A 27,327-nucleotide genomic window follows, 5' to 3' on the forward strand; every position below is an offset into this window, starting at 1 on the left:
AAAAAGAACACTTTGAGTATCGTAGAACAATGTACAGCATATTCTGCTGAGACACTTAAGCTGAAGAATATAAAACTTTCCTGATAAGGTACTTGATCTTCAACACAGGAGGAAATAATTTTCAGCCAAATTGGAATGGTGTTCCATGAAGTGCAATAATCAATGACTTCACAAAGTGAGAATATCATTGATCAGTGATATTCTCACTTTGTAATCAATGGCTTCACTTTGGTGAGAATATCATTGAAAAACATAACAAATGAATTCGATAGGATAAGATGTGAACGGAAATGGACTTTGAAGGAGCATATGTATCTTGTTGGAGAATTTAGGGAGTTACGGCAGCTAATGATGTCACTACTACAGCAATGACAACACCAGAAGTGCTGATGACCACTGGAAAAAAAAAAAAGTTTCTGTTATCAGTGATGAAAATGAAAGTTAAAATGTCTGTGCTGTACTTAAGAATGTATATAAGTCAAACTATGCAAATGAAATTGGATTCTTTTGTTAAATTAATTTATTAAAAGAACTAATGTACAGGTTTGTGCTATAACATCATGTTTATACACAGCAAACTACTAAGTAGTTACAAAATTGGCATCATTTAACATCATTGGCATCTCATATTGTGAATGCCTTCACAACGGGTTGCCATATTACACTACCTTGAATAAGTAATGCTTCTCTAATAGAGGAGACTACTGTTACTTATTCTCGGTGGATATCACCACCCAGATGGCACCATTTCAGAGCTTCTGGGTGGTGGTATCCGCCGGGAATTAGTAACAGTAGTCTTCTCTATTAGAGAAGCGTTACTTATTCAAGCAACTCGTTGTGAAGACATTCGCAATATGAGATACAGTCTGTCCTCGTATAGCACGATAGTTGCGTTCCTAGAAATCCTCGTGCAATGCAAAATCGTGCAATATAAACAACGGGCCCTATGGGAAAAGTGGGGTTAGGTGCCGACCACCCAAGATTGAACACACATTTGGAACCAAAACATTACCAAACACAATAAATAATCGGGCAATTTTAATCGTTATAAAATACTTACGTATTTTATAACGATTAAAATACGTAATAAAAATATTATATTATAATAAAGTATTTTTTAATACTAAAAAAGTATTTTTTACGAATAAAATACGTATTTTATTCGTAAAAAAATTATTATATTAAATAAAATAGTCGTAATAAAATACTTACGTATTTTATAATACTTATTACGTATTATAATTTATTATACGTATTATAATACGTATATTATTATACGTATTATAATTACGTATTATAATTTATACAGTACTTACGTATTTTATAATACGTAAGTACTGTATAAATTATAATACGTAAGTCGTAATAAAATATTGCTAATGCTTTTGCTTCTATCGTAAGCAAACTTGCTTTTTGTTTGATTTTCTATCCAAACAGATGACAGCCGTTCCATCTCTTCCAATTCTTTGTGTCTTAATCTAATGGATTTTAATTACACTGAGTTGTTTTTATTTTCTCTGCATTCTTTCTAATTCTCGGCGTTGCCTGATTTAGGTCTATAGCACGTGCAATATCACATGGCCTTTCATTTCGCTCAAAGCGTTTCACAATTTCATATTTTTTCTCTATCGACAGAGGCGGACAGAAGCCTTACGGGGGAAACCACGGTGGGCTGGGGGCCGGTGTGATTTTGGCCATAAACCGTAGTATGAGGCCACTATAAATTTTCCCTGTTAAGATTTTTTGATCCAGTCCACCTCTGTTTATCGATATTGCTTTTATTTTTCTCTCTGAATCTGCAGTGTCTTCACCAGGACGTTTCCTTTTCACACCTTTAAGTATTTTACTCATTTTTAGGGAATAAAGCACAATTACACAACGAGGAGGCACGCTTGATACACATAAACAAAGCTGCGCGCGTGTAGCAACTGAATAAACAACACCGTAAAGGCCGAGATACACTATTAACACCTCACATTTTACTAAAGCACATTTCTGGGAGTTACTACCATAAAACAATAAAAACAATTTACAGTTGCGTTTCTGCTAGTGAAATCTGTTATAAACTGGTAGTAAACTCCATCTAATTGCATTTGCTATTATATCGATAACTGGAATTGTGTTGGTTTTTACGTTATTATGGTGAAATGTGTTTCCCCTTTACTGATATAAAAAAACATAAATACATTTTCAAAATCTTCTTCATTCCTATCGTGTTGCGTTCAGTTGGGGTGATTCCGCGTTCGACTGCCATTTCTTGTAAACACAAAGGCGAATCGTGTATAAGCGAATTCGGTTCGTGTTATATAAGATAACGTTCCCCTATTTATAAATCGTGTATGATCGAATTCGTGTAATGCAAACACGTGTTATACGAGGACCGACTGTATACTTAAATGATGCCAGTTTTGTAACTACTTAGTAGTTGGCTACGTATAAACATGATGCTATAGCACAAACATCAGGTTATGAAGAAGTTAACTATATGTTAGTTAACTTCTTCATAACCTGAGGCTATTGCCCTAAACAAATTATGTAATTTTTATTAAAAGAGTTAATTGGTTTCATGTTTCTTTTAACATAGCTGCTTCTCTTCTAAATAAGAGAAAATCTAAAGAAAATATTTCTTATTATTGTTAGAAAAAGCCGAAGTAAATATTAATAGTCATTGAAAATAGTCAAGTTTTAAAATTTTGGAAGACCTCAATTATTACAAACCTTTTATTACAAGACCCAAAAATTCAGGTCCCTTGAACTTTATATTAATGAGATTCTATTGTATCTCTTAAAATGGAAAGCAACTATCCATTTCTTGAACTCTAACTGAGAGTAACAAAAGTTCCAATGAAGCTCATAAGAAATTTTGAGAAATTCTCAATACATAAAGCAAACTGATTTAACAACAATATGATGTGATATGAGCTATTGCGGACCATAGTGTGCACATGATAGACAAGTGGCAATTAACAAAATGAGGACTTCCCATACTATTTTTTTCAGATTATTATTATATATTTTTAAGATTACAATATGTTTTGATCTTTAATTTCTTTAAAAATAATTATTTCCCCCTCCCCATCTGAATTGAACAGTATAGCTTTTCTAAGAGTCAGATGGGAGAGGTTAATAAAAATATAAATTTTTATTAATTTAATTAAATTAAATTTTATTTGTTTTTATTTCATTTTATAGCAGTTATCCATTTTTCAAAGATTTATACCAGCTTTATACCAGCTGAATTTGTTCCTAAAAATTGTCTCTAACTGCTTGCAGGCAATTTTTGTAGAATATTTCTTTTAATTAATACTCCAATTTCATATATTACAAGGCTTTGATCTGATTTATATAATTTCTTTACTACTGTAAACTATAATCAATTTAGCAACTAAATTGAGTTTGGAATAAGCGTAAGGCAACTAGATAAATTAAATGGTATACTGTGTATACTATATGGTCAGGCTGGTTGCAATAAGAAATGAAACAAGTAAGTTTCTGTGAGATGAGACAAATTGTAGCCCTTGCCTGAGACTGGTTAACTTGGTTATAGTATGAAGAAAAGACCTATAAAAGTTCCTGTCAGGATAAGATTCAAACCTGGGTCTGCATGGTATTGAGAGAACATCAATGGAAGTATTAAGCTAGTTGTAACAGCTGGCTGAATACCTTTAATAAATTTTAATATATATTTATTATGCAATAAATTTAATATGCAAACAGTGCAAGACTGTAAAAATATCAAAACCAGTCAGATAATCTTTCACTGAGTCAAATTATGAAAAACCCTCTAAAGAAACTTTATTGCATAATAAACTTTCTTTATTATGCAATAAAGAAACATGTAGTTTTCAATAACTTTGTAAGTAAATTCAAAAAAATTATTTTCCAAATACTGATAAACTTTTACTTGGGCTCTGTCGGAACAAGTAATATTTTATCTTGTCCCATGAATATGATGAAGTGTAACTGGTATCACTATAGTTATGGCATTGTTTCAATGTCTGACACAGCTTCAATTTTCCCAATTAAATCTAGCAGGGTTGTGTGTATGGGAAACGAGGTGTGAAGCAACTGAACATGTTGAAAAGCCATGTGATCGCAGGTCATATAGCTTGGGAAAATTCTGGTGAATTACTATGACCACAGTTCAAGAATACTATTGTGTACTGAACTCCATTAAACAGTTGAACATGTGGCAAGGCACATATGAAGAACATCTTAGAAGGTATGGACTACAAAGTCTGACAACTAGACATCTAAGGGGGGGTCAAATTGTGGTGCATAAGGCACCAAAGGGATTGAGAAAAATGAAGAGGACAGTCTGTTCTCCCTCATACATGAGAAAAGAGCCATGGGATACAAATATAAAATCTTGCCAATTGACAGCAGGCTGTTGAATATTGGAATAAATTGCCTCCAACATGGAGGCAGTGAGTCTAAGTTTAAAGCAGAATTGGATGTTTACCTTGTGGGAATGGGATTAGTATGAATATTCTGTTTTATTTTAATGTTATATATTTATTTTTGGCTGATGCAAAAAAACTTTGCTTCCTTGCATCACTTGGCCTTACTAATACTGATAATAAAAGCTAGCTGCCAAAACTTTATGGTCCAAAAAATATAGTACTTAAAAATTTAATTACAAGGAAGTGAAGTTCAAAATTTAGGCCAATTTTCATAGAAATTTTATATGATGATTGCTGATTAAAATGGAATTTTATTCTCCATTTCAAAATTCATCCCTCCCAAAAATCAGACATTAGTTGGCATTGAGTAAGATGAGGATAAGCATAGTTTCCAGTGCTTCACAAAACAATCTCACTTAATATTAAACTTATTACACATAAATCTTAAATACTATTATAAAAGAATTATAACGTACATCATCATTTCCATTGGCCTCATATTTATTTGACAGTTCTTCAGCTCTGTTGCCTGTAAAAGTATAGGAAATCTTAATATCTCCTTCTTCTAGAGTATATCCAGCAACTTGAAGACTTCCTGTTTCTAAAAGTTTCTGCATTTCATTATCACTTAATTCCTATATAAGATAAACAAAGAATACAAAATTATGTAATTCTATCTCTGCACTTAGAATTTCAGTATTTTGATATTAACAACGATCTAAATATAAAAACTTCCAAAGGTATTCTTAAACAAAAATACTTTAGAATAAACTGAATTTGACACTGCACTGCATAATTAACAACTTATCCTTCGTCAAGAAAAACACTTGTGGATTATCTACTGTTAATAAATAATGCACACAAGATAATCTTCCTTATATGCATCTAAGAGATAGACGATGAAGAATTTACTTTTACAAGAGAAAGAATCTATAAAAATAAATTTTTCTATTTTATATCTCTAATTTCAAACTGTTACAACTGTTTTCAACAATATGTTCACTAATTCTTATATTGTGGTGTATTCTCCCTTGGGAATGGACATGACAAATGGGCACAAGATATTAAAAATTTTAATCCAATTAGTTCTAAAACTGGCTAAGTAATGAGCGATGAATGAATAACCATGAGATGACTCATTCTTTTTTTAGTGGGGACACGAGTAAAAGAGTTCGAGAATCCACTGCCTTACATCTATCATTTAATTTTTAAAATTGATTTTCACCTCACCACTGTGCCAAACAAACCACAATTCATTTCAAATAACACTGCACTTGTTGTTTCATATTAATTTGAATTTAATAAATTAACTTACATGGCATATGTTTCAGAAATTATGGAACATATCAATATATACAAAAAAGTCAATATATACAAAACAAATAAATAAAACATGTTGCAAGAAAATAAAAAAACAAGTAAAATGAAGAATATGGAGAAGTCTGCTGCTTTTCCAGCCTTAATCAAGACCATGTATAGGTATGGTTAGGTGATTCAGGGAAGAAAAAGACTCCAGAACCATCATTTTGTTTCTGGATGTGGAGTTGTCACTGGATCCATCTACTGATGTTCCCTGAGAAGTTACTGTTCGGATGATAGAATGTTAACAAAATTCAAATTCTGAGTCAAATTATTATTTTAATGGCATGGGAGTGACAAGTTCCAGTGCCACTAAAATAATAATTTGAATTTTGCATATGCGTATTTGTCTGTTGAAGTGTATGTTTAGGATCTAATTTGCATGTTGTGCAGGTTGAAAAACCCAAAATAACTCACAGGGAACCCTACTACCAGTAATGTCTTGTGCTTAGTAGCCTATCATGGAGAATATGGAAAGATGTGGGGCAGAGATTAGTATTTGATGGTACTTTTTTCTTTTTTGTTAGTTGTTGGCGCATTGGCTCCTGTGGCCATAATGCACTTGCCAAGGTTTTTTTTTTTTTTTTTAATTTTGTATTTTCTACTCTGATCCAAGCCCAAGGCAGGATTCGAACCCGCGACCTTTGGGTTGCCAGGCAAGCACTTTATCCACCCGGCTAGCCCGGTCGGCCTTATGGCACTTGAGTGAGCTGGTATATATATTTATGGGATGTCTATAAATATATATCTCTCAGCAGAAGTGAGTGTTCATGGGCCCGTTGTACATTGTTCACTGGTAAAAAAACCTGGAATAACTCATGGGGAAAAATTCTATTCCCTCTGCCTGATATCAGCTAACTGCAACTGAGATTGAAGAGGACTTCAGAAATTCCTCCAGTCACTGAACCCAGACTACTCCAAACAAGTAGGAGATGGATTGTGATGGTATAGATTATGCCAACTAAGTTCCCATTAAGGACATGGAATGTTGACAAATAACAGAGCAGATGTGAGAATGGTGTTTATCCTTTTACTGCTAGTATGCCAACAGAAACACTCATTGATGGGAAATGAGAATCAGAGTGATGCTGTTTGTTGAGTCAGCCATGTGGAAGAGATGACTCTCTCTCTCTCTCTCTCTCTCTCTCTCTCTCTCTCTCTCTCTCTCTCTCTCTCTCTCTCTTTTCTCTCTGTTCCTATTGATTGCTTTAATGAGATAACTTTTAATGAAGTCCTTTCCTCTGGGATAATACAGGATGATAAGGATCTTGTTATTAGATAAACATCACAGTTATGGTAAACTGACAGAAAGTCCTGTCTGTCCTCATTTTAAACCATCCACTCTCAGTTAAGTCATGATTATTAAAGGCCCTTGAGTATGCACACACTCAACAAAGGACTTATAATTAACCATGTACTCACTCACGACCACCATTTTATAAGGAAAGTGTTATTTATTTTTCATTTGAAACATTCTTTATTGTTTGATGCTCTACAAATTATTCATTAAACTGTACATTATTGGATGGTACTTCATTTTTATGCTGGGGAACAGCTGCATTAACAATAATGATATTTCATATCAATCATTCTATATGCATGATATATTAGGAATGAAAATTTTTGTAAATTTTTATTGGAAAGAATTATTTATGATTCATATATGAATTATAAATGATTTATTGAAGTTTCCAATTTTTTGCATACAGGCTAAATAATAATAAATGAAAATAAACATTAGTAATAAAACAACTGCTATTCATTAAATTATTTATAACTCACACAGGGCAGTGTTCTTTCATTCTTAGTATATCAAGTTATCTGAACATGGAAGACTGCCCTTCAACTCCTATATTATATTCAATTCATAAAGAAAATATGACAAAAAAAAAAACCTACATCAATGAAACTTTTATTACTGAAAAATTACAGAAATTAAGATTGTCTCAATCAGGGTGATTATTCCATTGTACAAAGAATTGGTTAGGCGATATCTGTAATCTGCATATGGGTTTGCAAATTTCATTTTAAGAAGAACATAGACCTGTTGGAAAGTATGCATAGAAGAGTAACAAAATTAGCTGAGGCACAAAAAGATGTTTTTACCATGACTTAGATTCTGTAAATTGCAATCTCTGGAAACTAGTCACCTATGTGGTAACCTAATTTACTTGTATAAGGCTTTAAAATGGCATCTTTACTCTTGATCTGATAATACAGGGAGAGGAGAGAAAAAAAAAAAAAACCAGAAAGAAAGACATCTCTCACATTACCTGTCTGCCTGCCCCCAAGAATTTGTCTAGTGTTTTCTTCAAATTATTCAAATCCACTTCCCAACACCAGGCAGAACTTTGTTTCAATAATAAAGTACTTGCTAGCTGAAAGAAATTTCCACAGCTCTATTCTGAAACCATCCTTCCTCAATTTAAATTTATGTCTCTCATGTGTGTTGTCTAAGCAAGAGGAAGGATGTCATTACCATTTACTCAATCCATTCAAATCCTTAAATGCCTTAATTAGATCTCGCAGATGACTGGTTTCTAGATACTGTAATTTGTAAAACTGAAGTCATTCTTGGTAAGAGTATACAAACCACAAATGTTTGACTCCATTATGTACATGTTTCCAAAATTGAAAATAAACAAAATTAAACCAAACGTAAGTTTGAGTGCTTTATATTCTTCAAATAAAGTCAGGGATATTAGAAATATTACTAAATTAGAGCTGTTTTTCATATCTTTTTAATCACATTTTTAGAAAATAATAAAATACTTGTAATTGGGTTATCACTACTGCAACAACAAGGTACCTGCCCATCCACTAATGAGAAGCCAATAAGTTTCGAAACGGTGCTGCCTGGGTGGTGGTTTGCGCCAAAATAAGTAACAATAGTTTCCTCCATAGTTTGTGAAGCATTTCTTATTCAAGTTAGTGCAATACCATGCAACTCGTTGTGAAGGTATTCACAATATGAGATATAATTAAAATGATGCATTAAAACTACCTTGGTAGTAGAAATGATGTGTGTTCCCATGCATAAGTAAACTCCTTCATACTCTTAGGCATTTAGCCAAGAAATATCTTTTAGATGTATTAATGATTGTTTAAAAAAAATCTGTAATTTTCTGCTCTCCTTTGGCCTTGTTCTACACCCACAAAAAATCTGTATATCTTTCAATATCGAGGCAATCTGCCCCACTTCAGTTTATTCCTGTTATAGGAAATGCTCTTGTTCAAAAATTTCCAGTAAACAAGAAATCTTGAGTTTACTTTGATTCTAAATTTTCATTTAAAAACACATTCTAGGACTGAAATTTTAGGACTAAATCTCTGAAAATACACATGAAATTTAAGCCAAAATTTAATATACATCTGACTCTTTCACAATAGTAAAATATAATAAAACTCAACTGTATCCTGTTATTGTTATATGGTTCCATAATTTGGTCAACTTCTGCTGAAACTAATCTTAGCCTTCTCCCTACTGAATTCAGTGTTCTTAAATGGGTTAGTATTAAAGCTGAATTGCCTTTCACTTAGTCAAGATCAGGAATGTACAAAAACCTACCATCAAATTATTCCTTTTCTTTCCATATAGGATAAATAAAACTGGCCCCAGAATACCTCTGAAAAACACCACATCTAAGTGTTCTTCATACCCCTTGCAGAATAGAATAAAATATCCTGATACATTTTTTGCCATATCTAACTATAAACTTAGTGAATAGTTATGATATCATATTTTTCCTGTTTATACAGAATAAAGAATACCACTCCAAACTATTTCTGAGATTTTCTTTTGGTGAAATGGTGTATGCTTAATGGGTGTACAGCTTGAGGAGTCTGCTGTTTGTCAACTTTTTATGTTATCTATAAATATATACTTGTTGTTAGTCACAGTAAATAACACAGAAATAGAATTAAAATAATAATACAACTGCTTTAAAAAGTTCCAATGTTCATGAGTGATAATACTATGTCTGATGATTAATGTGTGATTTAACTTGTAGTCTATACCAGTCTTGGTAGTCTATGCGAAGTTCTACAGTGTTCAACAACTGATTCCATTTTACATTATGCATATGATTTGTATTTTGTGAGTTAATAATGTTATAAAGAGAAGACCAGTAACAGATCATACCTCAACTGATAAAGTAAAGCACTCAGCATTTGAAAGCTTGGGAGGCAATCATACTGCCACCCAAAGCATCAACACCCTATATGCCAACAATCAAATGCCAAGTGGGTCAAAATGCTGGAGAGTTCAAAACACCAAAACAATCACAATGCTGACAGTGTCAAAACAGTGACAGTCTAAATGCCAATTGATCAAAATGACAAAAGGTCCAAATACCATCTGATGAAAACACCAAATGGTCAGAATGCCATAGGAAATGCCAACTGACTAGTTCAGGGCATCTTTTAGTTGTTCACAACCAAAGGATAAAACCAGTAGGATATCATCTTATAGTGCAGGTGGTGATGCTGCTGTACCTCAAGCCCTTTGATTACAGAGAGAGGGGGGGACCCAGTAAGTTGCATAAAAAAGTTACCTTGTGTTGGGGCTCCAGTTCACAATATCCCATACAAAAGTCCAGAGAAATCATTCCTATCTGCAAAAAAGAATACTCTGGCTGGGAATAACGATCACTATCAGGACTATAACATGATTATTATCATATTATAGCATAGGGAGAGTGATGATGGGGTAATGTTTTACAGCACATTGGCAACTTAGGCCACAATGTGCCAAGTTCAGCATTGGGAAGGTGTGTGTGGGGGGGGATACAGTGAATTTCCATAATTGATGAGGAATGAGCAAAAGGGAGGAAAAGTTGGAAGATCAGTAATGAGTTGTAGCTGAAGTCAATCCCAGCTCTTTGACAATTGTAAAAGGTCAACATCAAGTTGCTGAATATCTCATTTTGGGTATTGTCCTATACCCCCACACCTAACTAAGAAATGGCATGAATGATTATATTGCCACTGGAAGGAGACAGAATTTCTTTCTTGGGTGGGGGAATTCCACAGTGGTGGTTTTGTGAATGCGTGTGAAGTGATGTAATTATGTAATAATGCTGGTGATAAGTTTGCCAGTTGCTGTTATCCTATGGTGTCTTATACTGATGGTTTCATTGGTTTTTCAAGGAGAGCATTCTGACGAAAATTTTGTCCTTGAAAAACTGAAAAATTTTGTCACTTGTCAAAAAACGTGATCAGAAATTTTGTTTAAATTATTAATAATGGTTGGCATTTTGACTAGCTGGAGTTTTGAAAAGTTGTTATTTTGAATAGTAACTGTTTTTTTAACAATTTAGTGTTCTGACCCTTTTGGCTTTTGAAGTGTTGGTGTGTTTTGAGCTGTTAGCATTTTGACTATGTAGGCATTTTGAGCCACTGATATTTTGAATGTTATTTTGATTTTTGGTATTTTGATTGCTAGTAATTTGAACTAAACCCAAAAATTTAGTATTGATTTTATGTACCATTTATGTATTGATAATGTAATACATGTAATATAATTAGTTATTTTATGAACTTATATTCATACTTTTTCTTAATGACTACTAGAATCAGTATTGATTTTACTCCCAACTTAACAATAGCTAATAGGCTTAAAACATTCTTGAAAATAGCCATCAATTTTCATGGCCTATACTTACTTTTATAGCTTGAACCACTGCCTTTGAGGCAGCGCGAAGCCTAATTCCTAGTGCTTTTATATCTGGATCTGCACGAAGTTTAACACCATATCTTTCTTTTTCTGTTGTTACAAAAATGGTTCTCACATTAAGTTCCTAAATTCAAATAAAACACATTCCATTAAACACATTCCATTGTTCAACATAAAAAAATTAATAAATACAAAATTACCACCATCCTTTTCTATTATTGTTATTTTCAATGGTGATCATAAAACTGTAAACTTTGTCGAAATCTATACTACTACCATAGACAGGATGAGCTTTGTGAAGTCAAAAGAAAGATTATATTTTTATACATCATAATTTATTGAAACTGAACATAACAGTGAACCCAGATTTCTATAGATTGCAATTTTCAGAAAAAATATATGAAAGAATCATGTCAGTTAAGAATTTGGCATTGAATAAATAGGAGTGTTTCGCTACAAATGGAATTATTTTTATTATAAAATCTGTTTTACAATAAAACTGTTGCTGTTTCCCATATGTAGTACTTTACATTTGTCAATGTTAAACTTCATTTGCCACCTCTCAGCCCATCTGCTCAACCTTTCCAGATCCTGTTGCAGTAGCATAGTGTCAGTAGTGTCCTTGACAACCCTGCCAACCTTCATATCGTCTGCAAACTTGGACATTAAGCTTGATATACCATCATCAATATCATTTATAAATACAGAAAACAATAATGGACCCAATACTGAACCCTGAGGGACACCACTAATAACATTAGTCCACAATGAGCAGTGTCCATATATTACCACTCTCTGTCTTCTCCCCCTCAACCATCCCTTTATCCATAGCAGCAATTTGTCTCCAATGCCACAGTGCTCCAATTTGTGCAGCAGTCTTCCATGTGCAACAGTATCAAAAGCCTTTCTCTAAGATCCAAGTATATAATATCAAAGTTATTCCCTGCATCCAGTTCTTTTGTGACTGCATCATAGTATCCAATTAAATTGGTTAGGCAAGACTTCCCCTTAACAAAACCATGCTGTGTCTGAGCTATAACTGAAGTCTCGTCTAGATGATCCTGCAGTGCTTCTTTAACCAGTGCCTCCATTAAGGCGCCTCTGTAGCCAGGTGGGAAGGAGCAGCAGTGCGTAGCACGCGCTTCTTGATTACACCGGGGTTCGAGCCCGTCACCACCAAATACGGAGGATGCGGAAAGGTCAGGGATTGACCACCGCATATTCTCGGAGCAACATGGCCTTAGTTGCTAATGCTCCTAAAAACCAAAACAACAACAACACCAATGCCTCCATTAATTTTCCAGGAACAGAAGTTAAACTAACAGGTCTATAATTACTTGTGTCGCCCTTTGATCCTCCTTTGTGAATTGGGGTCACATTTGCACATCTCCAGTCCATGGGTACTTCCCCCGAGTCCAAGGAAGCTCTCATAATTATGGCTAAGGGTTTGCTTACTTCCTTTGCTGCCTCCTTTAATATAACTGGATAGATCCCATCCACCCCAGGTGCCTTTCTTGTATTTATCTTCAACAATTTCTCCTCCACTTTACTCTCAGTTATTACAAGATTCTCTAGCTTACTGCCAGAGTTGAATACACCTCTGGCATTCCCCTTGCTGAATAACTCCTCATGTGTGAATGTCGATGCAAAATATTCATTCAGTTTGTTAGGATCATCAACAGTCGACCCATCGATATCAAGTGGACCAGCTTCTTTTCAAAGATCAGAACAGAACCCCCCCCAACCCCAAGTATTTCCTATCTTTGTCCACAAAATGGATGATATGTAGGGTATACATAATACAGTGGTACCTTGGTTTGCGAGCATAATTCGTTCCGGAAACGTGCTCGTAATCCAAAGCACTCGTATATCAAAGCGAATTTCCCCATAAGAAATAATGGAAACCCAGATGATTTGTTCCAAAACTCAAAAATATTCATATACTGTAAAATGATTAATACAAAATACATACCTTTTTATATTTTTAATATTTAAATTTAATATACATAAAGCAATCGAATTTATTAATTATTGGGTAGGACGACTTTCACTGTCTCTAACGGAATCACTGCTATCTGTTCATTTTTTCTTTTTGTGCGACTTTAACAAGGAATCTTTCCAATGACACTTGCTTTTGCCTCCTTTTCAGGATTTCACGGAAATCAGATTCATCGCTCGCACTATTACAAAACGACGAGGCACGCTTGATACACATAAACAAAGCTGCACGCGTGTAGCCCGGTGGGCCGGAGGCCGGTGTGATTTTGGCCATAAACCGTAGTATGAGGCCACTATAAATTTTCCCGGGTAAGAATTTTTGACCCAGTCCGCCTCTGTTTATCGATATTGTTTTTTTTTTTTTCTCTGAATCTGCAGTGTCTTCGCCAGGATGCTTCCTTTTCGCACCTTTTAATTATTTTACTCATTTTTAGGGAATAAAGCACAATTACAAAACGAGGAGGCACGCTTGATACACATAAACAAAGCTGCGCGTGTAGCAACTGAATAAACAACACCGTAAAGGCAGAGACAACTCTATTAACACCTCACATTTTACTAAAGCACATTTCTAGGGGTTACTACCATAAAACAATAAAAACAATTTCTAGTTTCTTGCGAGTGGAATCTGTTATAAACTGGTAGTAAACTCGATCTAATTGCATTTGCGATTATACCGATAGCTGGAATTGTGTTGGTTTTTACGTTATTATGGTGAAATGTGTTTCCCCTTCACTGATATAAAAAACCATAAATACATTTTCAAAATCTTCTCTTCATTCCTATCGGGTTGCGTTCGGTTGGGGTGATTCTGCGTTCGACTGCCATTTCTTGTAAACACAAAGGCGCTTCGTGCATAAGCGAATTCGGTTCGTGTTATATAAGATATCGTTCCCCTATTTATAAATCGTGTATGATCGAATTCGTGTAGTGTAAACACGTGTTATACGAGGACTGACTGTACTCGTATTGCAAGACCTCGCTCGTTTATCAAGTTAAAATTTATTAAAAATTTTTGCTCGTCTTGCAAAACACTCGCATACCAAGTTACTCGTAATCCAAGGTACCACTGTATATATTTTTGAGAAAAAAAAAATAATGTTGTTTCTTTATTTTTGAGGTAGATAACATTTTGAGTGATGCTCATCACAAAAACAGTTATCTACCAACACGATAGGTGTAACATGTAACAGCTTATAACCATAGTAATCAACTTGTTGACTAGTATGGTTACAGTATGCACACAGACAGATAAACACAGACATACACAAAAATTTGCTGGGATTCAATGTGAGGAAAATCTAATCAAGTTATAGCAAATTTCAACTTACTTCAATAATATATTTTTGAAGGGACAATACATCATCCAGATAATCCTGTTCTTTCTGAATAACAACAAGCTCAGGAAGGGGATACTAGAAAAGGAAAGAAATATCATTTGGTATTTTAGTAATATGGCCAATAGCATATCATAATTTTTAATTGAATAAAGGAAGATGACATGACGTTCACATAAAGCCATATCACTTTTATAAATGTGTACACACAATGCAAAAGTACCTCCCATTTTTTTTATAACAGGTACTGATCCATAGTCACTGGATCAATTTTGCCTATCATCACTTGGCAAACTGGAGTTTGCCAGTGATGATAAGCAAAATTGGATTCAGCACAACTGTATTTCAGCAGTGATTCTGTTATTAACAGATATGTTTGTAAATTTCCCATATTATGTACAATTAATCCTAAGGGTAATCATACTACAAAAAGCTGGGCTGAACTATTTGAAACTAAGAAATGATGTTTTAGAAAAATTTCAATTCAGGCGGCAGTCAATCAAGCATATTAAGCTCATCAGACCAATGCAGGCAAAAACAATACAGGCTATCATCTAAAAATGCATATCCCTGTTTCAGCAGGATTGATGAGAGAGAGACTGATTATTTTGCAGTCTTACTGCTTTTGCCAATTTTTGGTAAAATATGAAAATATGTTTCATGTAGAAGTGCACATTTCTGGTTGGGAATACAACTGAGATATAAGAGTGATCTGCTTAATGCTCCAGGATCCAATTTCATTTCATTTTAACTGAATTAGACTATTAGCAATTACTCATTTCTTTTTCTTTTTAGTAGTAGTAGTAGTCATCCTTCATAATTTGAAAATCATATTAACCTCTGTATTCAATTTCAATCTTTGAGATTATTCTGGTCCCTTTGATGATGACAACTAATGTAGCTCAAATCTTGGGCTTATGCTCACATTAAAAATGAATATCTCATTTTGGGTAATGAGATATTCTGATTACAGGTTGACTCATGATACTAATATTTTTTACACAAATGGCATCACCAATCTGCTCCTTGTTTAAAGTCCAAAGCATCCTCCTGCAGATGATAAGCACTAGGGATGACACCATTGTCTTGACTGGCAAACAGCATCATCTCTAATGCAAGAATCCCAGGCCCCGATGGCTGACTTTTGGTCATGATCGTTTGAGAAATCAATGCATTCTTGAATGTGGAAATGAATATGGAGATGCATATGGTTATATTTAATGCTTAAATTGAAATATAATCCAGAAATATAAACATATGCTTAAAAAAACTGTATTATACACTGAGTGATCACTGAATTATGACCACCTACCGATTACCATTTGGGCCACTGTTCGCACAGATAACAGCCATTATTCACCCAGGCAGTGGCTCCACCAGATGTCTGAAGATGTCTGTAGGTATTTGCAGCCATGCTGTCTGCAAGGCTTTCCACAGTATGGAATGGATGATGGCAGTGCATTCATACACCTCACTTTCCATTCCAAAACATCCCAGAGGTGTTCAATTGGAGTGAGGTCAGGCAAATTTGGAGGCTAATCAAGATGGGTGATATCCTCAAACTACTTGTGCACAGTGTGGGCCTAATGACATGCCACATTATTGTCTCATTATTAGTGTCCACAAAAAAAAGGCAACATGGCAGGGAGCACATGGTCTTCTAAGGGCTGTTGGTAGACCTCACCAGTGAAACGTTGGTCCATATGCACCAGGGGTCCTAGTTCTTGAAGGCAAAACATGCCCCGTATTATGCAACCACCACCACCTACCTGGACAGTAGGCACCATGCACGAATGGGTCCATGGACTTGTGTTGCTTGTGCCACACACGGAAGCATATGTCAGTGCGTTGCACCAGGTATTTGGACTCATTTAACTAGGGCATTTCTAGTCCTCCAGTGTCCAACTAGCATGTTGTTGACTCCACAGCATTCGCCTCTACAATGTTCAATGGCGAGAAGAGAGAGTCTCTTGGGATGTCTGCTGTGGAACCTCATATATCTGAGTATGCTCGTTGTTCATCAGTATTAAGGAGGTCAGAATCACTTAATTGTTCTGAATGTGATTCCAGCAATTCGCGAACATCACTGTTGTTGATTTCATCAAAGCCTAGATCTCTTCCAATATTTGCTATTTCGTCAATAGCAGTGTTGACATGAGTGAAACTACAGAAATAATTTGCACAAGGTGGCAAAACATGCTTCCAAACTACTCTCACATTATTCAGACCATGACTCATGAATATTGTCAATTGCTTTCCTGATGTAATTTCTCCAAAATTCAACTAAAGAAACTGCACCATCTCTAGTTGTTGCTTCAATTGCTTGTGCAAACATTCTGCATAAATAATAGGCCTTAAAAGACATGTCATATTTAGAGGTAAAAAAAAAATAACTTTCACGTTTTCACACAAATCAGAAAGTACTGATGGGTGGCCCGGGGCATTGTCTAAAATTAATAAAATTTTGAATGCAAGATTATTTTCTTCACAGTAGGCCTTAACTTTCGGACAAATATAGCTAGTGAACCACTCTTCAAATAAAGCTTTCTGACTCAAGCTTTTTTATTAGAGTGCTAAACAACAGGTAGGCTTGCTTTATTAAAAGCTTTACCGAAAGATCTGGGAGTTTCATTTCTATAGATAAGAATGGGTTTTAATTTCAAATCGCCTTCTGCATTGCCTCCCAATAAAAGTGTTATTCTATCTTTGGAAACTTTATAGCCTGGTTGAGTCTTTTCTTTTTTGCTAGAAAGGTTTTTTTGTCATTCGTTTGCAAAAAAGGCCTGTTTCATCAACATTAAATATTTGTTGAGCTGTGTAGCCGCCATCATCAACAATTTTCTTTAAAATTTCGGGATATTTCATGGCTGCATCTTTATCTGCACTTGCCGCTTCTCCAGTCAACGCAATATTATGCAGTTCTGTTCTTTTCTTCAAACGTTCAAACCAGCCTTTATTGGCAGTGAAATTTTCTTCCGTTTCCACTTCAATCACTTTTTCTTTTGAAGAACTTGCTTGAACATTTTCTTCAGTTACCACTCTACCCAAGTTTCCTATTGTTGACTTTTCCTTTAACATTGCAAAAATACTCAAGGCTTTTGTTTTTATGGTCATTATGCATATTGGAATTCTTTTTTGATTGCAGTCTTTTATCCAAATGGCTAAAAGACATTCCATCTCAATCATCATAACACTTCCATTTCTTGGGGTTTGTGTGCGTGCTGACGATGAAGAAAGCTTACCTTTTTCCTTATATGCATTGCTTTACTTAAAATTGTGAGAACTGTTGATTCAGGCATTCCAAGATGTTGAGAAATTTGTATTTTACTATCACCTTTTTCAAATTTTTTTAATGACTTAATTTTTTCATCTAACGTTATCACTTTTCTTTTCTTTTTACCAGAGGTACTATCAGATGCACTTTTCCTTTTATCCATAGTTAATAATTACATAATATATAAAAAAATTTAATAGAAATTAATGTAATTAATTAGTATGCACAGTAATTAATGTAAACAACACGTAATGGCAGGAGTTAAGTCTGCACAACAACATGCAACGCAAGAACAACTGAAAGCAACTGATCTGCATGTACGTAATAAATGTGGTGTGGCCGGTGTTATACTTCAGAGTGCATAATGTTAGAAAATATTTCAATTGTTGTAACAATACAAGTTTGAAATAATCTGTTTCTTTTTATTTATTTTATGGTAGAAAAACAAACCAGCTTCCCACACTGTTTCTTGCATTTGTTTTTGTTTATTTTTCCTTCTCGATGGAGAAGGTATGACCTGATGCAAAATAAACAGTAACTCCCTTTCGCGAACAGAGCTGCGCACTCACTAAGAAAACAAGCGATATATTTCTATAATGTTCTATAATGTTATGCATACTTTAGCAGTGTATTTACATTCGTAGCATCACCAGCTTCAGTTTCTTTAGGCCTAGGCCAAGCCTAAATACCGCGCTAATCGAAAATTGGTAGCTAATTATAAACTGCACTAATTCGAGTCTCGCGGTAATTGAACCTGCGCTAATTGAGGGATTCCTGTATTCGTCACCAAACATATACATAAGTATTGATTAAGATTAAACCATCAAGCTGTTATTATCAAACAATTTAATAACTGCTACTCACTGAATGGTTGTAGCAAAGTCTGTATATCTACTTACACATTAGATCAGAGACGTTCAGTAGGGCTTCAAGGCTATTGGCTCTTGTACATTTGAATTCCTGTCTGGCAATCTTTAGAGATGGTCAGTGCCAAATTAGAAATTTCTGGACCATGCGGAGATATTGCAGATTATAAGATGTAAACTGACCCACCATAGCTAATTAAGGCTTTTCTAAGTAACGTTTATTATGGGGAGGGGAGGGAAGGAGGAAACATAGTTATAAAACTAAGCTATTGAAATTGGAATTAGGAAACACTTAAATCATGAAAATAGTTACAGCAAATTAATGCTATTAAATAGGTTATAGATAAGGCAAGACATTCTTCTGTCCTGCATGTCCATTTCAAAGTATTTCAAAGTAAAATAAAAATAAAATTATAAAAACATAAATAAGACAAGAGAAGAGAAAGACTAAAGCAACAGCCACCTTTAGGAGTGAATATGCAACTCCTCGCCCAAAGAAACACACCTACACAAAATGATGAGTGTTATTTATATAATACAAATCACCACAAAATAGACACATGGAGCTTACAAGCACTCTCTCTCTCTCTCTCTCTCTCTCTCTCTTCAAAGAGATATCAGCACCCATGAATGAGCTTCAAAAAGGTCACATTTCAAACATTGATCACTATCACAATAGAATATAAATGGGTGTCACAATATGCCCATCACACAGAGAAATGATGAACCAACTAAACACAAAATACACAATGGCTACTGCCCTCTTGCATTAAATAAGGAAACATAACGAACAAAATGCAAATTTAGGTGTCAACAAATTAAAACAAATATGTAAATCAAAACTGATATTAAATCATAATAAACAGAATTAAATTTAAATGACTAATCCAATTAATTAATTTACTAATATAAACCAAGTGACGGAATTAATTAAAACAATGAAAAATCCAAGTGGTGGATATAAGCATTCAAACTAAACTGGAAATGGGACAGAAGAAAACAAACAAATAAAAGGGAAGGATTATTAGACTGTTACGTCTATATCCAAAGTAATATTTACTACAGGGTGGAAATGGGGTCGTATTGCTAAAGTTACTGAAATTAAATTACGAAATAGGTACAGAAAATTAATGCTGTCAGAGGATTATAGACAAAGCAAGGTGCAATTCTGTCCCATAATCAGCCTTACCTCAAAAGAAAAGGGAAAGACTAAAGCAATACCCATCTTTGAAGGAGCAAATTCCTGGTTCTTTACTCAAAGAGACATAATATGTAGGTTAGTGCAAATGCATCATTTTAACATAGCTATCTACTAAAGTAAATTAATTAATTAAATTGGCATCATTTTGGTTATATCTCATATTGTGACTGCCTTCACAATGAGTTGCCATGGTATTGTACTACCTCGAATAAATAACAATAGTCTTCTCCACTGGTGAAGTGTTATTTATTCGAGGTAGTACAATACCATGGCAACTCTTTATGAAGGCAGTCACAATATGAGATATAACCAAAACGATGCCAATTTAATTAATTTAACTACTTTGGTAGATAGCTATGTTAAAATGATGCATTTGCACTAACCTACATATTAGTCATTCTACCTCGTAGCATGAGGCCTTTGCCCTTAAATACTTTATAATATAAAACATTTTAAAATAGGGCTGGTTAGGTTTACAGGGGGAAAATAGCACCATTCCTTATCAATAACCCTATTAAAATCATTAATTTGCTACAACTATTTTGTGGTTTGAGTGTTTCCTAATTTCAATTTCAAACTATTTTAGTTACATATTTTCTCTACTTACCTTTATTTTGGGTCCACATCAATTTGCTGTATATGAAAATTTTAGTCACTTGCAATAAAAAAAAAAAAGTAGCAAAGTCTGGTCATTCTGCAACAGCTAATTCCTTGCTTGCACCTTCACAGTGATGTAGCTGTTAGTAACCTAGGGTATAATCCACAGTGCAAGATCAAAAATACTGCACCTAGTGTGAAATAATGTAAGTAGGGTGTGTGGTATATCCCACAGAGGAGACAATTCTGTCCATTAATGGACAATCGTGATGGGTTTCATTGGAGAGTGATAAGGAAATGTTTGTTGGCAACCTTAGAAGACCTATACAGTAGATTTTCAGAATGCATTACTAAAAGCACTGTGGTATTATAAGAGGCTGATATCAAATGGTAAGTTAAAATCCTAGCATTACTGCTGTTATGGGTGTTGCATCAGTCATCAATGTAAAGTAAATAATTACTACTGCTTGCAACAAAGATACATTGCAATTGGTAGTAATACACATTGACCACATTTTATATACACACACATATATATATATACACACTGTGCTGTCACTTTATTAGGTACACCCCTGCTGTGCACACAAATGGTTTGTCCCACAACATTGAAAGTCACATGACCACAGTTGTGGATATAAATACAGCAGAACAACCTTTCTAGTACCAGTTAAGTGTACAAAACGTAGCAAGAATGGAGAAAAGGAGTGATCTAACGGATTTTGAACATGACATGGCATGGTAGTAGGTGCAAAACATGCTGGACAAAGCATCTCTGAAATGGCAGTTCTCCTGAACTTTTCACGCACCACAGTTTCAAGGGTGGTGCAACAAACAGAAAACATTCTCTCAATGGCACTCCTGTGGAAGAAAATCGCTTGCTGATGAGAGGTCAGAGGAGGATGGCTAGAATTGTGCAAGCAAACAGATGGGCCACATTGTCGTACATCACGTCAGAATACAACCTTGGTGCGCAGAACAAAATATCGAAATGGACCACTAGTCGCACTTTGTCGCGGATGGGCTACAACAGCCGATGGCCACATTGCGTACCTTTGTTATCAATGAAGAACAAGAGAGCACACCTCCTGTGGGCACAGCAACACCTGCACTGGACTATCAAGGATTGGAAAACAGTTGCTTGGTCTGATGAGTCAAAGTTCCTGGTGCATCATGTTGATGGAAGGCTCAGAATTTGGCAAAAACAACATGAATCCATGAACCCATCATGTCTGACAACTACTGTGCAATGTGGTGGGGACAGTGTTATGGTGTGGGGAATGTTTTCTTGGCACATGTTGGGTCCATTGATACCCATAGATTCACACCTGAATGCCACATTGTACCTAATCATCGTTACTGACCAAGTGCATCTGTTCACATTGACAGTTTATTCTCAGTCAGATAGTTACTTCCAGCAGGATAATGTGGCGGTGCACAAAGCTCGAATCACTATGGAATGGTTCCAGGAATGTGACAATGACTTTTCTTTGCTGCAGTGGCCTGCACAGTCTGCAGATCTCAATCCTATTGAAAACCTTTGGGATGAGCTGGAAAGGGCTGTTCGCTGCAAGCCTACACCTCTGTCAAACCTCAAGGAACTATAAGGTATGTTCGTGTCGGATGGCACCTGGGATTTCTCTCCTCCGCGTGTGTTTCGCTGTATCGAGGACGTTTGTTTGTTATTTGGTTTTTAGGAGCATTAGCAACTAAGGCCATATTGCTCCGGGATATGCGGTGGTCATTCCCTGACCTTTCTGCATCCTCCATATTTGGTGGTGACAGGCTCGAACCCCGGTCTAATCAAGAAGCGTGTGCTACGCACTGCTGCTCCTTCCCACCTGGCTACAGAGGCGCCTATATATCGAGGACAGTACACTGTCAAGCCAGAGACTTGAAAGTGTGTGGGCCGTGTCTGTGCAGTGTGATATGTTGTGCCCATTGTTTATCCGGCTTATTGGCCGCCAGGCCCCTAGTGGGGCCCCGACGTTGCCCATACCCTGCCACGTGGAGGCTAGCCGGGTGTATCCAGTATCACAACAAATTGCTCTGGCAGGTCCTGCCACCTAGTTTCCTGGGATTTCAGTGGCTAGGACCTATTTCAAAAAAAAAAATTGCGTTTGACATTAATGCTTAATGGGATTGCTGTTAGGAAATCGCTGGTTGGGGCTGAATGCTAAAGAGATGTGTTAAAGGCCAAATAGGTCGGGCAAAATTTTGATGTTATTAAATTTAGACTTGTGAGGCTATACGTTAGCTAATAGTGTGAGTTGTCTTAGAGATTTACAGGAAACCGGTAGAATTTAGACGTTGATTAGAATTTGGCGGCATTGTTAAGGGTGTACTCAGTCGATAGTGAGAGGGAGGGAGACTGAAGACTGGAGGGGAAACAGATAGAAGAATAGGGATGATAGAGTAGGCATCCCCAAAGAGGTCAGTGGAGATGAGCCCACCAGGCAAAGTATGGGGGGTAGGCAGGGAGGAGAAGAGACAGAGATCCGTCTCCTCCCTCCACTGCCTGGGGATGGGGTTTTAAAGGGAACCAGGTTAGAGTACCCAGTTCAGATCGCCGTTGGCAGCAAAGCCGCAGAATGTCTTCGTCGGTGTCATGTCCAAGGAGTGTCGAATCTGGTATGAAGGTCCAGCTGCCCATCCCGCTCCGGGGGTGGGATATGTTAGCTGGCAGTGGGGAACCCACCAGGCAAGGGGGTGGGAGAGACACACATTTACTTCATTCATAATCTGCATTCTCACTCTACTTGCATTCTTTTTTTTTATTATTATTTATTTTTATTATTATTTATTTTTATTATTATATAATTTTTTTCCCAAGTTTTTATATATATATATATATATATAACTCATTCATCTTTTTCTCACACACCAGGAGGGGATGCAATGATGTGTAGTGTAAATTTAAATACTAATTAAAACTAGGGTTAGTGTGTACTTAACTGTAGCATTTATGGTTTGTGTTCTTTTTCTCACACACTTACACTTTTATTCATTCTTCTAGCTCTCATCTCATTTATTCAACTCTTACTTTCTGCACTGCACTCTCTGGGCACCTCAACTTACTGTTATTCTTCAGCTGTGGTGCAGGCCTAGCCACAAGTTTTTTTTTTTTTTTTTTGCAGGCCAGGGGAGAATGCAGAGTAAATGTTTGTTGGTACAGTATATATAAAGTAATGTAAGTTATTTTTAACTTTGTATTCTTTCGGCCAATTACATTTGCTCTTCCACTCATTCCCATTCACTCTCTCTTTCCTTCACGCTAGGTCACTCTTTCTTTCACCAAAACTGCCATTTATTCCCTTTTACCATAATTCCTAGTTCACTCAGTTCTCAGTCTATTCATTGTCTTTCATTCTCATTCATTCATTCTACATTGCATCCTTTGCTACTAGCCTACTGATATTTTTCAGCTAATCTGCTCCCTGTACATCTCCCTCCCCTACGTGGTTACTTATTTGGCATGGGGCCCCAGGTTCCTACACATGGCAGGGTAGTCCTGGGAAGGTTTGTCATGTCAGGTTTCTGTCAGGGTGCAGAATACTGCTATCCTGACAGTTTTTAAGTCATTGTCTGGGCGTGGTGGGAAACTTGGGCAATTTTACTATTGATTATTGTTTAATTGCTGGGGGTGCTGAATTGCCATTCTTTGCATTGCTCTGCGCTTTTCGAGTACTTTCTGTGTGAAAGATGTAAAAGCTTTATAGTTTTGCTCTTCTATGATGAACAGATGTTCTTCTCCCCTGGGAAGGGGACCAATCTGTGCTATTAGCTCTGTTCTGGGGATGTCATATATTATACATTCATATAGAATGTGTGCCCAGTCTTCATTTTCGCCACAGGTGCAGTTTGGGTCATCGGTCAGGCCTAGGGAGGTTAGTTTCGCCTTTAGGGAGCCGTGACCTGTCAATATAAATGTTGTAAAAAGTCCAGGGGCATACCATTTAGGTGGCTTTGGGCTAACCATTGACACCCGTGGCAGAAACCATTTGGTAACCAGACCTCTGGTTTCCTGCTCCCACTTTGTTTGCCGTAGCTTGTGGAGTTTTGTGGCTATTCTTTTTCTTTCATCATTGAAGGTGTTGGCTGTGTCAAGGGCTATCCCCAGAAATTCTGTGGGTATGCCCTTTTTAAATCTATAATATAAGCCTCTTTTGGCTACTTCCAGGTAAAGTGGGAGAGTTCCGGCCAGCAACTGTAGTGCAGGTGTGCTTACTGTGAGACATGCTCTGGTAATAGTGAGTAGTATTGTCCTTTGTATTGATTCTAATTTATTCCTATTTCTTACTATGGCCGAGCGGATGAACTACGCACCGGCTCCATAGGTGATAACAGGTAGGAACATTGCATGGTATATGATTGCCAGGGTCTTTCTTTTGAGTCCCCAGTCTGCTCGACTGATCCTGGCAATCATACCTGCATAATTTCTCACTTTCTTCGCCAAGTAGATCAAATGGGGATAAAAAGTTAATTTTAAAGCAAAGACCACTCCAAGATATTTTAGTTCTGTTACCATTTTTATAGTGGTTGTGTTAATTTTGATTTGTGGACGTCTTCTTATGTCCAAATTGCCTTTTAGAAGTATTTGTTTGGTTTTTTCAGGTGATTTTTGAGCATGTGCATTTGTGCCCACTCCTGCAGCTGCAAGAGGGCGGCATTTGATCTTTGCTCTACAACCACTCGTGAGTTAACTTTTACAAGGAAAATCATGTCATCTGCAAAGGCCAGGCTTTCCACGGGGCCCAGATCCAAGGCCAGAAATTCGTCCAGAACAATGTTCCAAAAGAAAGGGCCAAGGATTGAACCCTGCGGGCAGCCTTTATTCACAGGGCGTGTCGATTCCTGGAACCTTGTGCGTACTGAGACACTTCTGTCTATAAGGTAGCTGTTTATTACCTTATAGAGGTTTTGTGGGGCATTTGCCTGGCGAAGTCTCCTAAGGACACTAGGCCACCAGAGTGAGTCAAATGCCCCAGCAAAGTCAATGGAGATTGCCAGCATATATTTCTCCTCTGTGTTTTTAACTATTGTCAGTAGGTGGTGCATGGCATCCTCCGTAGAATTGCCCTGCTTAAAACCGTACTGATTGTTGAAATGCAAACCTGCTTCTGTGTAATATTGAGCTAATCTGCTATATATTAGTCTTTCATATATTTTCCCTAGTACAGGGAGTAGGGCTATTGGTCAATATTTTTTGCGATCAGTATGAAGTTTTTCAGGGTTTTTGAGGATTATTCTTAGCACAGCTTGTTTCCATAACCTCAAGGAACTGTGTGATACACTCATGTCTACATGGTACTCCATTCCTGCACAACATCTTCAGCATCCTGTTCAATCCATGCCTAGACAAATTCAGGCTGTTTTGAAGGCTAAAGGAGGCTCAACACACTACTAGGTAGGTGTACTTAATAAAGTGGCAGCACAGTGTATATACATATATATAAAATGTGGTCAATGCATTAAGTGATAAATCCATTAATGTATGGCAGTATAAAATACCCTTAATTCACTCTCCAATGAAGACAGATTTTTTTTTTTTTTTTGGTTTTTAGGAGCATTAGCAACTAAGGCCATATTGCTCTGGGATATGCGGCGGTCATTCCCTGACCTTTCCGCATCCTCCGTATTTGGTGGTGAAGGGCTCGAACCCCGGTCTAATCAAGAAGCATGTGCTATGCACTGCTGCTCCTTCCCACCTGGCTACGGAGGTGCCATGAAGACAGATAGGACCAACTTAACTAAAGAAGCCAGAATAAGAGCAATTCTCCCTATTTGGAGCAGCATTTTTTATTCTTATAGAGAAAATAAGTGCAAGGGGAATTTAAAAAGTTCAGAGGCTGTATACAAAAGGTTTATTTCAGGAGTCTGGTAATATGTTAGTTATCACACAGTCCATACACTTTTGCTATTAATGCTGCAATGCATTGATTCTAACTGTAAGAAAGTTTTCTCTTGAGCTTCCAAGAATGCATCCACTGCAGCAATGACACCACTGTAAGTGGGAAAATGGATGCCAGCCATGTATTTTTTTTAAATGAGGAAATAGGTGAAAGTACAGTGGTGCTAGATCTGGTGAATATGGGGGATGATCCAAGATTTCAAGTCCAAAACTCATCTACTCTGAAGTGAACCTACAGTTTCATACCTACGGTAACAAATTTTTCTGGGGACAAAGTCAACATGGTCAGTATGCTTCTGACACTGAAGGATTTGATGATTATAGGAAACATGCCCTATTCTAGAGTGTACTTTGCATGTAGACCACAGAATAGGTCAAGACATCAACTTATCCAGTGATGCAGTTTCCAGAGCTGTTGGTGCTGTCATTTGGTGCAGATGGATCCTGAACTGAAACTTGTTAAACTTACCTCAGCAGAAAGTTGAATGAGATCAACCTGTTGTATACCATATAGAAAAGGAGGCATTAGCTCCTTGTGGGTCTGTTGTGGTTTGCTAGTGAGCCAGAAGTAGGTTGCAACTTTGAAACCATTCTGCTGTCACAAGAAGTGCATGGTTTGTTGTGAATGGTGGTGGTGCCAGAAATAATAAATTAATAATAATCAGGCTTTCCTTAATTCAATATGTATAGAGTCACAATGAATATGT

At 36.2% G+C, this 27,327-nt stretch overlaps 1 protein-coding gene across 2 annotated transcripts in view; it reads right to left on the reverse strand.

Annotated features, from left to right (window-relative positions):
• IleRS (Isoleucyl-tRNA synthetase) overlaps positions 1-27,327 on the reverse strand; it is a 430,056-nt gene that overhangs the window by 77,253 nt on the left and 325,476 nt on the right. For both annotated transcript variants that reach the window (XM_090381523.1, XM_090381522.1), the window contains exons 24-26: positions 14,766-14,849; positions 11,426-11,560; positions 4,880-5,038 (exon numbers count right to left, since the gene is read on the reverse strand). In XM_090381523.1, coding sequence (XP_090237649.1) covers positions 4,880-5,038; positions 11,426-11,560; positions 14,766-14,849 — 378 coding nt within the window. The remainder of the gene's footprint in view (positions 1-4,879; positions 5,039-11,425; positions 11,561-14,765; positions 14,850-27,327) is intronic.

The sequence above is a fragment of the Mastigoproctus giganteus genome, chromosome 9 (genome assembly GCF_048544385.1).
Source record: "Mastigoproctus giganteus isolate SK-2022 chromosome 9, ASM4854438v1, whole genome shotgun sequence".
Classification (NCBI taxonomy): domain Eukaryota; kingdom Metazoa; phylum Arthropoda; class Arachnida; order Uropygi; family Thelyphonidae; genus Mastigoproctus; species Mastigoproctus giganteus.